The 13,787-nt window shown below is 36.1% G+C and overlaps 1 protein-coding gene across 1 annotated transcript in view; it reads left to right on the forward strand.

The window, feature by feature from the left end:
• Positions 1 to 13,787, forward strand: part of TOPBP1 (DNA topoisomerase II binding protein 1) — a 59,499-nt gene that overhangs the window by 26,252 nt on the left and 19,460 nt on the right. Inside the window, exons 13-18 of the mRNA XM_080806796.1 lie at positions 202 to 413; positions 1,678 to 1,967; positions 8,104 to 8,277; positions 8,368 to 8,477; positions 12,922 to 13,045; positions 13,622 to 13,768. Of these exons, the coding sequence (XP_080662922.1) occupies positions 202 to 413; positions 1,678 to 1,967; positions 8,104 to 8,277; positions 8,368 to 8,477; positions 12,922 to 13,045; positions 13,622 to 13,768 (1,057 nt within the window). The remainder of the gene's footprint in view (positions 1 to 201; positions 414 to 1,677; positions 1,968 to 8,103; positions 8,278 to 8,367; positions 8,478 to 12,921; positions 13,046 to 13,621; positions 13,769 to 13,787) is intronic.

The raw sequence follows: 13,787 nt of genomic DNA on the forward strand, positions 1-13,787 counted from the left end.
AATGTTTTTCTAAAAACTTTTACTGTAGCAATACATTTTTACCTTAGAGTAGGCATGTAAGAGGGTTTGAAAATATATCAACTTTTTATCAGTGAGTATTATACATAGAAGTCTAACAACAGTTGTATTAGAAACTTCCTTCTTAGCTTGCTCACTAGTTGTGTTTATGACCATTTGTTTTTATTTAAATATAATTTTCAGCGTTCAAGAATTCTTTGTTCGCAAATCCAATGCAAAGAAAGGCATGTTTGCCAGTACACATCTTGTATTGAAAGAACCAGGTGGTTCTAAATATGAAGCTGCCAAGAAGTGGAATTTACCAGCAGTCACCATATCTTGGCTGTTGGAGACTGCTAGAATGGGAAAGAGAGCAGATGAAAGCCATTTTCTGATTGAAAAGTCTGCTAAAGAAGGTTAATACTTTTATTTTGTTCTTTTATATGTATTTTTACAATTAGATGGTCTCTGGAATATGAATGTGGTGACTCTTGTTTTTAGAAAAGGTCATTGATTTCTAGTTTTCACATTGAGTGTTGTGCACTGCTGTTGAGCATTCCTTATTGGGTGGCAAAATAAATGTGTTCGTAGCACAGATATTTAATTTTTATCTGCTCTCTACTACAGGCAGTGTCTGAAAGCTGGAAGATACAAAACAATCTAGAAGCATTCTGGGGTCTCAGTGTTTGAAGTCCAAATTTATGGGCTAGGATCCCATTTATTGTTTCTTCTGTGGCTCACATTGACACCCATGTCATTCATGTGCTCTCTCTTCCTCTCATCTTTGGACTTCTGTGTCTTTTCTCTGGCCCACCTCATGCTTGCCTCTTTGTCCTTATCTTTCAGTTCTCCAAGCTTGGATGTCATTTTCCGTGGGAAGCCTTCCTTGACTCCCTAGTACGGCCTTTGTCTTGCCAAATCTCCCTGCATTATCCCCTTTAAACCTTTGATCTCAGTGTTCTAATATCTAGTTTGCTTTCATGTCTCCCTGCTCTTCTTTGCCTCTGAAAGGGCAAAGAATACGTGTGTCTTGTGCATTATGTATTTCCATTGTCTAGCATTGGACCTGGCATGGCATAGCCATCTAATAAGTGTTTTTGTTAAATATTGAAAAAAGACTGGTGGGAGGACACAGTATAAGATGATGGCATCCCTGGGCGAACTTCAATAGCTTAGGATCAGCTCTCAGAGCCATTATTGCTTACCCAAACGGACTGGAAATTTTAGAACTGAGGCAAAGTGATATTTAAGTCATTAAAATTTCACTAAGAACTTTATAAAATCTTCACTGTAGTTGTTAACTCAGAGTACATGTAATTGGAATTTGTTTTTGGTTTTTTCCCTTAACTCTGTCATTCACCAAGATGACACTTATATAATATTTGGCAAATCATGAGGTTTATTAAAAAATATTTTAAGTTAACAATAAAATGAAACAGGAAATCTAATTTCATTAATTGTTTCAGTTGATGTTCTATGTTTAACTCAACATATATTTTAATGTATCATTTGGTTTGTTTCTTGAAAAGTAGGTATATAACTTTGTGATTTAAAATGTACTTGAGAATTTACATGAAAACTAACAATGAGATATAAAAATAGCACTTCGTGTATTCATCTTCAGAGATAAAAGATGACTTTAGTGGCTCACATTTGTTTCTTCTCGTTTTAAATCTCTAGAACAAAGTGCGGAAACTGAAACAACAAACGGGGTGAATCTAAACCCAGGTACTCCAGAGCATCCTGTTGCACACCTGGAAACTCACAGGAAAACAGCCGTCACGCCTTTAGATATGAACCGCTTTCAGAGTAAAGCTTTCCATGCTGTGATCTCACAACACACCAGACAGATTTCGGCCTCCCCACCACCAGTGGGACAACCACTTCAGAAAGAGCCCTCCTTACATCTGGATACACCATCAAAATTTCTGTCCAAGGACAAACTCTTCAAGCCTTCCTTTGATGTGAAGGTAGGGATTACAGAATATGGTCCTAGAGTTAACAATTAACAATTCGTAGTATATTGAAGTTAATAATTAGTTATAATATAACTTATAACTTATAATAATAAGTTAATTGAAGCTCCAAATTCTGCATCACCTCTAGTTTGTGGTAGTAAGTTCCCCAGAGATACTGGCAGATCATATTATCGAGTCCCTCCATATACTTGGGGTTGAGATAACAGCTGGAGGTAAAATGGTGTGAAATCGGGACTGGGTTCAAGTCCTACGTCTGTCATGAGCAGTATGACTCTAGACAGATCATTTAACATATCCAAGCATAGGCTTTTTCTTTTGTATAAAGAGGATATCACTTGTTCTGAAAACTCACAGATTTATCTGAAGGATCAAATGAAATGGTGTGATGAAATAATTTTATTAACTATGATATAAACCCATTGCTACTTGTGTTTTGATTCTAGCAATACACTTAGCGCTTGTTCTCCAAGAATGTGTCTCTTATCACCTTATCTTGAGGTCATTTCCCTTGAATTTGATCTCCTGAGCACTGGAGGATGGCTCCCTTTCTGAGAAATTCATTCCCAGATCAAGACATTGTTTGACAATAAATGGTTTCCTCTTATTCCCCCCAAATGATTTTCTTTACTATTCCTTTAGTAGCTGTTGGCCTTTCGAATGGCTATTCAAATCATTGTTTATGATTCTTTTTATCCATGAGTCTTTGCACAGTTACTATACTAGTCATCTATTGGAGTTTTGCTGATAGGGTATTAAGAAGGAAAGTTCTGGGGCTCCTGGGTGGCTCACTCGGTTAAGTGTCTGACTCTTGATCTCTGCTCAGGTCTTGTTCTCAGGGTCTGGAGTTCAAGCCCAGTATTGGGCTCCATGCTGGGCATGGAGCCTGCTTAAAAAAAAAAAAAACCAACATTCTAATAATTTTTACTGGTGTGTTAAGAAGTAGGTTTATAGAATTTATAGATTGTTCATCTTCAGAAAATAAATATAAATTGGTACTTTAGATAGTTTCACTAAGCAAAACCTGTACTCGAAAAAGTAACATTTTGTGCTATGATTAATATTGCTCATTATGCCTTAAGAAATAGAGAAAAATCACTGGTTTGAGACCTGAGATCTAGAATCAGGCTTCTCCTTTGCTTCTTGCGTCAACCTCTTTGGGCTCCATCATCTCCATCTATAAAATCATGGGGTATATCTAGATGATCTCTAAGTTCTCTTAGCTCACAAACTTTTTTTTTTTTTTAAGATTTTATTTATTTATTTGACAGACAGATCACAAATAGGCAGAGAGGCAGGCAGAGAGAGAGGGGGAAGCAGGCTCCCTGCTGAGCGGAGAGTCTGGTGTGGGCTCGATCCCAGGACCCTGGGATCATGACCTGAGCCGAAGGCAGAGGCTTTAACCCACTGAGCCACCCAGGCGCCCCCACAAACTTTTTGAATAGTAGATGAAATGACACTAGTAGGCAAGAAAATAAGAATATTCCCTGTCATTGACACTGTTCTTCTTTAGATACCTTGCAGAAAGCTGATGGTTCTAAATAGTCTCAGTGAAGGCACAAAACACATGTAAAAGTTTTATTATTTAGAGTCATAGTTCACTTAGGAGTGTTTATTTATTTCTTTCTTTCTTCTGGCGTGGTGGTTTGAGGGGCTTTTTTCTTTTTGGTAATACATAAAATGGTACTTCATCTTACGATCAGTGCTTCTTCAAATTGATGTAATATGGTATATTGAACTTTTTACTCTGAAAACAGAAGGGCCTATGAAATAATCACAAAACTGAACACATTAGGCCTCATATTTTAAAAATCTCCTATTTAATTTTTAATTGGCATCAGAGAAGTACAGCAGATGTGCTGCTAAATGAAATGTTAAAGTTAACAGCTGGAAGGCTACTGTACATGTTCAGAAGGATCATTGCCAGGTGCCTTAGAGCCTTCCTCATGCCTCTCCTTCATCACTGTTTCCTCCTTCCTCCCAGAGGTAACACTCCTGACTTCTAACACTAACTTTGTTATGCTTGTTTTTTTGACTTTTAAATGTGGAATATAATATATATTCTTTTTTCGTTCAGCCTTTGTTTGAAAGCTGTGTCCATGTTCCTTTAACTTTAGTTCATTGATTCCATTGCTGCAGAATATTCCATTAAATGAGTATACCATAATTCACATTTAGATGGCTACTAGATTTTTGCTCTTACAAATCATGTAGACATTCTTGTGCATGTCTCTTAGAATTTGTGTGCATGCATTTCTTTTTGGTATATACCTAAAAGTGAACTTGCTGGGTCATATTTCAACTTTAGTAGAGACTGACAAATTGTCAAAGTGGTTGTACCAGTTAATAGTCCTACTAGTAATGTGTTGAGCACCCAGTGTTCCCCATCCTTGCCGATAAGGAATTATAAGGTTTGAGGTTGTTATTGTTAATATTGTTTTTACTTTTCACTTGGAAATAATTTCTTTAAAAAACTGCAAAATAAAAATACTAGGAGGAATACTCATATACCCTTTGTTCAGAAATAGAGTTTTCATTACTTTCCAGATGGAAACATTTTGTTTTGTTTTTATTATTTTATTACATTGTGATCAGAGTGTTGTTTGTAGTATTTCTACGTCATAGAACTTATTGATGTTTGTGCTCTGATATATGTCAATTTTTGAGAACATTGCTTGATTTTTTGAGAACATTTTATGAGCAGATATATTCTCCAACATGGATAGTCTTTGCTGTACACAGGCGTACACACAAGATCGGACTTCCTGATAATGTTGTTTAGATCTTTTATATCCTTTCCTATTTTTTGTTCACTTAACTCACTCATCCTAAGTGGTGTTTTTAAGTTTCATAATATGGTGTGTTTCTCTTTCTTGCATCTTGTGTGGTTTTGTTTTTAGATAGATGATTGGTATGTTAACTAGTACATAGATATTACAACTATTAATGTAACTTGGAATGTGTTCTTTTTCTCATGTAATACTTTCCGGCTTGAAGTCTACTTTGGTATCAGGATTTCAATCCATACCATTTTATGATTTTCATTTGCATTATAATCCTGTGTATTCCTTCATTTTAGCCTTTGGAGATTGCTGCATTTTAAAGGTAGAATTGAGCATAGAATTGAGTTTTGCTTTATGAGCCTTTTAAAAAAATCTTTTCCTTTTGGGGTGCCTGGGTGACTCAGTGGGTTAAAGGCTCTGCCTTCGGCTCAGGTCACGATCCCAGGTTCCTACATCCCACATTGGGCTCTCTGCTCAGCAGGGATCCTTCTTCCCCCTCTCTCTCTCTGCCTGCCTCTCTGCCTACTTGTCATCTCTTGTCTGTCAAATAAATAAATAAAATCTTAAAAAAAAAATCTTTTCCTTTCAACCAGGTGACTTAAGCCTATTCACATTTAATATGATTTCTATTTGGTCTCAATTCTGTCATATGTTATAATTAGTTTACATTATGTATGTATGTTACATGTTTCTTCAGGTATCATGTCCTCTGTTTTTGTTTTTGTTTTCCTTTTATTTAGGAAAGGGTTTGTTAGTTTTATTCTTAAGGTGCCCTTAAACCCCTAGCTTAACCTTATGTCAGTTGTAAATTATATGTTTTGACCCCTACTACTGTTGCAGTCAGTGGTCTTATTCTGGTTCTCCATTTTCTCTCTTCCACTGTTTTTAATTACATTTATCAACTTTGTCAGAGGATAAAATGTTTATATATATATTTTTTAACCCATGGACCACACCCTTGTTTAGTCTTAACTCTACAATCAAATATGTGAAAATGCTTACTGTCATTCCTTTGTGAAGTTTCCCTGTCATCTGTTGGTAGGAGGAAGTGCATCCTCTAGAATATTTGGGAAGGACATATGTACAATATTTCCTGAGTTCTGCACATTCAAAACCTTTACCAGGGCCTTGATTATTCAACAGATTGTTTGGATGTACTGTTCTTTGGTTTGCATTTTTTTTCTTGAGTTTCCTGAAAATACTACTCTACTGCTTTCTTTCTTTGTATATGTTTTTGAAATTTCTGATGCCAGTCTAACTATGTTGTTTTTGTAAGTTATTTTATCTTTTTTGCCAGAAAGCCATGTGGTATTTTCTTTTATCTTTAAAATCTAATGATTTTACAAGGGTATGTCTAGATAATGATTGTTCTCTATCAGATTTCCCTAGTACATGGCAGGTGTTTAAATGTTTGGAATTTGAATCCTCCAAATTTTTGATCTGAGAGATTAGATGGATGGAGCTGCTGATCAGCTGAGTTGAATGGAACAGGTTGGGGTCAGGGCCTCAGACCAAGAGTTTGTATTATCGACACATAAAATTGGAGATGCCTGTTAGACGTCCAAGTACTGTTGTCAGATAGGCAGTTACATGCATAGCTTGAAGTTTGGATAATGATCTGGGCTAGAGAAAGAAATTTGGGGATTTGAGTTTGTAGGTAGTTATTCAAGCATTGTATGAAGTTGCAGTAACTGAAGCAGTATGTCATCACATGAGTACTCATATTGATACACAAGATTACACCCCACAGATAGGAAAATGTATTATATGATAAAGGTGGCATTCAAATCAGGCAGCTGAGTAACCATCTGAGAAAACAGTTGGGATGAAAACTCACCCCTTACACCAGAATAAATTCCAGAGGATTAGATATTTAAATATAAGAAATGAAGGCATAAAGATTACAGGAACAGGCCATGAAAGAGTAAGTTTGTTTTTCAGTAATGCGAGCATTAGGAGGACCTTTCTAACTATAACGTATACCTCAAAAGAAATGAGTCATATGAATCTGACAGCATTAAAAAATTCTCCACATTCAACTGCAGATTTTATAAATGTGCAATAAAAGTATTTAAAAAATCTCCGTGGCAAAAATTTGACAACAAATTGAGAACAAACGTGCATATATCTCAATGTATATGTATGTATAAAACTCTTAGAAATATATTCAGGCAAGTGAATAAAAAAAGAAAAAGCAGGGCCCCTGACTCTTGATATCATCTCAGGTAACTATCTCAGGAACATGGCATCGAGCCCTGTGTATGGCTCAAGCTCTGCTTGAGATTCTCTCTCTCCCTCTGCCCCTCCCCCTGCAGTCTCACTCCCTCTAAATAAATAAATAAAATCTTTTTTTTTTTTTTTTTAAGACAAAGTAATGGGGAAAATGGGCAAAGTTAGGAAGAGATAGCTGTCATAAAAAATTAAATGGAAATATTATACATGCATGAAGATGTTTAATCTCATTTAGTATAAAAAGGTGGAAAATTAGAGCATACAGTTAAATTTTTTTAACCTATCAGATGGGCCAAAAAGAAAAATCTGATTACCCACTGGTGCTGTCAAACATGTTGGGAACCATTCTAATGCTTTGCTCATGAGAATGTCAGCATTGTTACATAAATTTTACTTAAACGCTTCCTTTTGCAAAATGATGTGTGTACTAGGTTGTTCGTTGCATCATCGTACTGGCAAAAGATTGTTAATCTAAATATTCATCAGTTGAATAGTGGTAAATCCAGTCAGCTGTGTGCATGGGATACTATACAGATGGAAAAAAGAATGAGCAGCGCGGCCTGAATAACAGTGGCCCCTTCTCATGAGGGAACTGTGGGTGACATGGGAACAGGGATATATTTTGTGCTTTTGAGGATTTTTCACAATTCTCAGCTCAGTCGATTTATTAACCTTACGGTTCAGATCTTGCTTATATCCATCCTTGCTTGTTTCCTTCCGTGTTTATTGTTTGTTCATTTTGCTTTTTGGTGTCCTTAGTTTTATCTGCACCTCTGAGATTCAGCCAAATGTGATGAGCGCAGCTGAAAATGTGAGCATGTTATGAGTCTCTTCGAACCCATTTGCTGGACAGTATGAAATTTTTTTTCTTTATTATGTTCAGATGCAGTTAATACTTCATTCTTTTTGTTTGAAAGAAAACTAGAGGAGGCTAAAGCTATAATCCAATTAATTTTGAGGTTTATCTCTCTTCTCTCTTTACCTCTCCCTTCCTCTTTCCTTGTACTATTTACCTTCCTTTTTCCTTCTGTCCCATCTTCTTCCCTCCTGTCCTTTTCTCCTCTTCCTCCTACATTTCTTTCTCCCCCTTTCTCTCTCCCCTGACATACATATAGGATGCACTTGCAGCCTTGGAAACTCCAGGAGGTCCTAGCCAGCAGAAAAGGAAACTGAGTACACCACTTTCAGAAGTCATTGTCAGAAACTTGAAACTTGCTTTGGCAAATAGCTCTCGAAATGCTGTTGCTTTGTCTGCCAGCCCTCAGCTGAAGGATGCCCAATCAAAGAAGGTAGAATTAGATCTCTTATTAAAAGCAAATTATAGATAAAATATTTTAAACAATAATAGTTGACCTATGTCTTTTCTTGTCCATGGACAGGAAGAAGCCCCCAAACCACTTCACAAGGTAGTGGTATGTGTGAGTAAGAAACTTAGTAAGAAACAGGGTGAGCTGAATGGTATTGCAGCCTCTCTAGGAGCAGATTACAGGTAGGTGACACATCTTTCTGTTTTGGTACTGATATTATCTAAACATATAGGAAAACCTAAACCTATTGTGTGCATCCACAAAGGAACATTTACTTTGCCTTTTAACATGCCGTATTGTCTGCAGATCTCCAGTTGATTTGTTATTTACTTCAGCCTTGAAAAATACCCTTTCCCGTTATCAATTCACATTGATACATGTATTTTTTAGGGTATGTGCAACCCATATATGAGAACCTATTTTATGCCACTCACTCACTATTCTAGAAACTTGGGTTCCATGAATTATGAGTACAATCTAGAAGAATCCTTGCCTAATATATTTAATAAAAGATTCATAGGACATTGACTTGTAGGAGGTGTGAGATTAAGCATGTTTGTACCTTAGTGTGTTTCAGGGTAGAGCTCTTCTGTGAGCAGTACTGCAGCCATCCAAGCATTCAGTGGTCTTTTTGTAGGCTGGTTTAATTTCTATTTATTTTCACTACTTTTGGAGACAGAGATTATTATATCTGCCCTCCACCTGACAGCCAAGCTAGAGACAGACCTCCAGCATAGATGGCATGTGTGCCAGGGATTGAGAGAGCCTTACCCGTGCCAGCCAATCCTGAGTCCCTTGTATTCCACTGTCTGCAGTGCTAGCTTTCTTGATCACTTCTATTCAGCCATTTATAGATAACATAATGATTGGTTCTACAAGTAATAGTTTGAGAAATACATTTGGCTCTATCTTCCCCTTTAGTTAAGTGTTAATTTTGGTTAGCTTGCTATTTGACAAATTAGATCAGGAGAATAAAAATAAAATGTATCTGAGATAGTTAAAAGCATCTTAATGTGTTTAGTATATCTGTTGTAGAAAAGAAAAACTTTCTTACCTGTTAGAACTAATATTTATATTACCTGCTTTGTGTATTATTATATAATATCTACTATATGATTATATATTATTATGTTACCTTTTACCAGCTGCTGAGCTCTTAGTATGAGCCAAGCTTTATCTATCTCATTTCATTCTCAAAAGAGTCTTGTGAGGGTATGTGTATTTGTCAAAATTAAATGCTTTATTGTATATTCACTTGGCATCTGTACTTGATATAAGACATAAAAGGAACCTGTAGAACTTGAATTTTATTAAGACTTAAAATGCTAGTCCTCGGGGCACCTGGGTGGCTCAGTGTGTTAAAGCCTCTGCCTTTGGCTCAGGTTATGATCCCAGGGTCCTGGGATTGAGCCCCGCATCGGGCTCTCTGCTCAGGGGGGAGCCTGCGTCCTCCTCTCTCTCTGCCTGCCTCTCTGCCTACATGTGATCTCTGTCTGTCAAATAAATAAATAAAAATCTTAAATTAAAAAAAAAAATGCTAGTCCTCTCATTGTGAAAATAGAATCTGTTACTGAAATTGGTAAGTAATTCAGATTTAACTGATTAAAAGTTTGCTTAAATACATTCCTTGGGACACCTGGGTAGTGCAGTCAGTTCAGCGCCCATCCCTTGGTTTTGGCTCAGATTGTGATTTCAGGGTCATGAGATTGAGCCCTACATCAGGCTCTGCACTCAGCAAGGAGTCTGTTTAAGACTTTTTCTCCCTCTCCCTCTGTCCCTCCACCCCCAGCCCCAACTTGTGCACATGCTTACTCACTCTCTAAATAAATTAATCTTAAAAAAAAAATCTATGGGACGCCTGGGTGGCTCAGTTGGTTAAGCGGCTGCTTTCGGCTCAGGTCATGATCCCAGCGTCCTGGGATCGAGTCCCACATCGGGCTCCTTGCTCCGCAGGGAGCCTGCTTCTCCCTCTGCCACTCTGTCTGCCTGTGCTCTCTCTCTCTCTCTCTCTCTCACAAATAAATAAATAAAATCTTAAAAAAAAAAAATCTATTCCTGAAAGGGATTTCTCAGACTTGGTGTTAGATGAGAGAGAAGAACACTTTAATACGTAGAGGTTACAATATTTATATGTTTATGTGTTCTCAAATGAAAACTGTCCTACTTTTTCCCATCCATAAGCTAGAACCTGAACATCCTGAAGAGATTATCTGACATACCTCTGGCTTCCTACTGTTAAACACGTAGGCCAGAGCTCCTCAGCATGTCATAGCATTACCTCTTCTAAAAGGATTTCACAAATATGACAACTATTTTTTTTTTTTTTAAGTAAGCACCACACCCAAAGTGGAGCCCAATGCAGGCTTGAACTCATGACCCTGAAATCAAGACCTGAGCTGAGATCAAGAGTTGGACACATAACCAACTGAGCCACCCAGGCAACCCATAACTTAACCACTTTCATAATTTTAATAAATGAAGGTCATGAGAAGGCACAGAACCATAAAATACATGTTTAGTATGTAAATGCCTGTGGCTGATGACACTGGAAGAAAACAGAGTATTCATATGCTTACATACATATGTAAAATCACTTAAAATGCTACAGCCCCAAGGCTAAAACAGATACAGAGACTCAGATACCATGAGCAGCATTTTCTTTGGTAACAGGACTTTACCAAGATTTGTTCACAATTTGGCAAAGTTACAAATTAAGCAAAGTATAGTCTTCCATCAGTTGCTCAGTAGTTGGATGTCCTATATATTAGTGTATATTTAAACTGAAAAATAAACAAAAAAACCAAAAAACCTACTTGTGTTTTTAAGTAAATAGGACTCAGTTGTAAACAAACTTTTTTTTAACCTCTGAATTTGTGTCAGGACATTAGAGAATCGTGCAAGATATGGGATAATTGTATTTATAACTGTTCCTCAGAATTTCTAGCATCCCTTGAACTTATTAAATGCTATTAGCTCCCCTCATCATATAAACACATTATTGTAACAACAAAATCACTCCCACATATTTACAAAATAGCTTGTAAAGTAACAATTTTGCTGAAAGCACTGATCTAGACCAGAGGGTCAGCCATCTGTTTTTGTGAGTTTTTTGGGGGAATATAGCCATGCCTATTAGTTTATGTATTATCTATGACTGCTTTAATACAAGGCAGGAGTTGAGTAGTTGTAACTTTTTACAGTTGCAACTATAACAGCTTTTTGCCCTGCAAAGCCTAAAATATTTATCATTTGGTCTTGTGAGAAAAAATTTGCTAATTCCTGAACTAAACCATTTATGACCATTGACAGTCTGTCGTTAAAGAATCTCTGAGGACTGAAACTCATAGTTTCCATATCATCACAGTGAGGCATGAAGCAAGATGAATTGGGCAGATATGTTCCTCTATTTTTTTAATTTATAATTTATTTAAGTTTGTATTGTTTTCCCTAACATCAAAAGTGGAAACAACTATTAGATTAACAACTAAATCAGGCAAGATGTTCTTTACTCTTATTTTTAAGGAAACACAGACAATAGAGTAGAAACTAGAGATGTTTATAATTTAGAAGGAAATATGCCTTCTTAATTTAACTTGGCTATTTAAAAAGTTCAGAGATATTTCTTATTTAGTAAATGGAAAGTGTGTTAAGTGTCCATAATGAGAAACCTCTATTTTGGCGATTATATTCAGAAATATAATTTTTACTTTCTCTTTGGTTTTTACTTGATTTTAAGAAGTATAGTATGTATTTTACAATTCTTAGATTATTTTCCTAGGTCAGGAAACTATTACATGGGAAGAATCAGGAGATTGTAGGATAATGTAATCCTTAAGAGTATGGGTTTTGAAGTCAAAACTGGCTCTGTCACTTACTGAATATTCTTAAACATATTACTTAATCTTCAGTGTCCTTATCTGTAAGGTGGATATAATAATATTAATGTGTTGGGATTGTTGAGAGGAATGGCTGAGATGTTATATAAAGAACATAGTTTATGGGTGCCTGGGTGGCTCAGTTGGTTGATTGATTGCCTTCAGCTCCAGTCATGATCCCAGAGTCCCAGGATTAAGTCCCACATCGGACTCCCGGCTCCATGGGGAGTCTGCTTCTCCCCCTGACCTTCTCTCCTCTCATGCTCTCTCACTTTCTCTCTCTCTCTCTCTCTGAAATTAATAATTTTTTTAAAAAAGAACATAGTTTATTGTGGTGCATACAGCAGATGTAGAATGACTAGTAATTGCCAAAAACTGGAGGAGAGACTGGATGCTTAGCCTATTTTATTGATTTGAAATACCTTTATTGTTACTTTAAGGTGATACTCATTGTAAAAAAAAAAAAAGAAAGAAAGAAACTTTAAACAATTCAAAAAAGTATAAAGAAACAAGTAATATTTTGAAAGACTGCCCTCCAGATCTTTCTCTAAACTTACGTACTTAGAGATACATATGTAACATTTGACCAAAAAAAAAAAAAAAAAAAGGAGCCTGTCATTTAACGTCCATATTTACTCTAGATTGTAAAAGTTTTGTGAAGGTGGATATATTCTATTCATAGAGAGTAATGATCATCTTAAACTCAGATATTTCTCTTAGTTATTTGTTTTTTAAAATTTGGTTGTTTCAGATGGAGTTTTGATGAAACAGTGACTCATTTCATTTATCAAGGCCGACCAAATGACACTAACCGAGAGTATAAATCTGTAAAAGAAAGAGGAGTACACATTGTTTCAGAGCACTGGCTTTTAGAAGTAAGCAAGACTTTTTTTCCTTCCCTCTCTATTAAATGAGAATGTATACAAACATTGTTTTGAAGACACAAACCAGTTTCCATGTATGTAAACAAGTTTGATAACCCTAGTTAACAGTGCACACTTCATTTCTTTGGCATTAAAAACTTAAGATCAGTCCCTAAATACTTAACAACTCCTTTATGGGTACTCTTTCTGATTTCTCTGGTTCTTTTCACTAACTAAAAATTATGTGAAAGATAACGTTACCGTAATTTAAGGAGAATTAATTTAGCATGCCAATGCAGTTTAGAACTATTTCTTTGCTTTCTGAATATTTCTAGAAGTATGAATGATTCCTTGGAAAAGCATAGGAATGAATTAGATCTTATTCTTCAGTGCACATGACATTAAAATTAGAGCAATTTTGTCATTTGTATGATGGTATATTTCAGTATCACCTACTTTTCAAAACTTTAATTCTGCAAACTTTTGCCATCTTAGGATGTAATGTATTGGTTGTCCTTATTCTACTTCATGTAATTTATTCACTAAGATGTTTTTCAGTCCTGTTTAAAGCATGCCATTGTGTTGCAGTGTGCGCAAGAGTATAAACACCTTCCTGAATCTCTTTATCCACATACTTACAATCCCAAAATGAGCTTGGATATCAGTACAGTGCAAGATGGCAGACTCTCTAATAGTCGACTACTCTCAGTGGATTCAGCAACAAAGGATGATGAGGTAGATAATATGGATGACA

This window comes from Martes martes (genome assembly GCF_963455335.1).
Source record: "Martes martes genome assembly, chromosome: 1".
Classification (NCBI taxonomy): Eukaryota; Metazoa; Chordata; class Mammalia; order Carnivora; family Mustelidae; genus Martes; species Martes martes.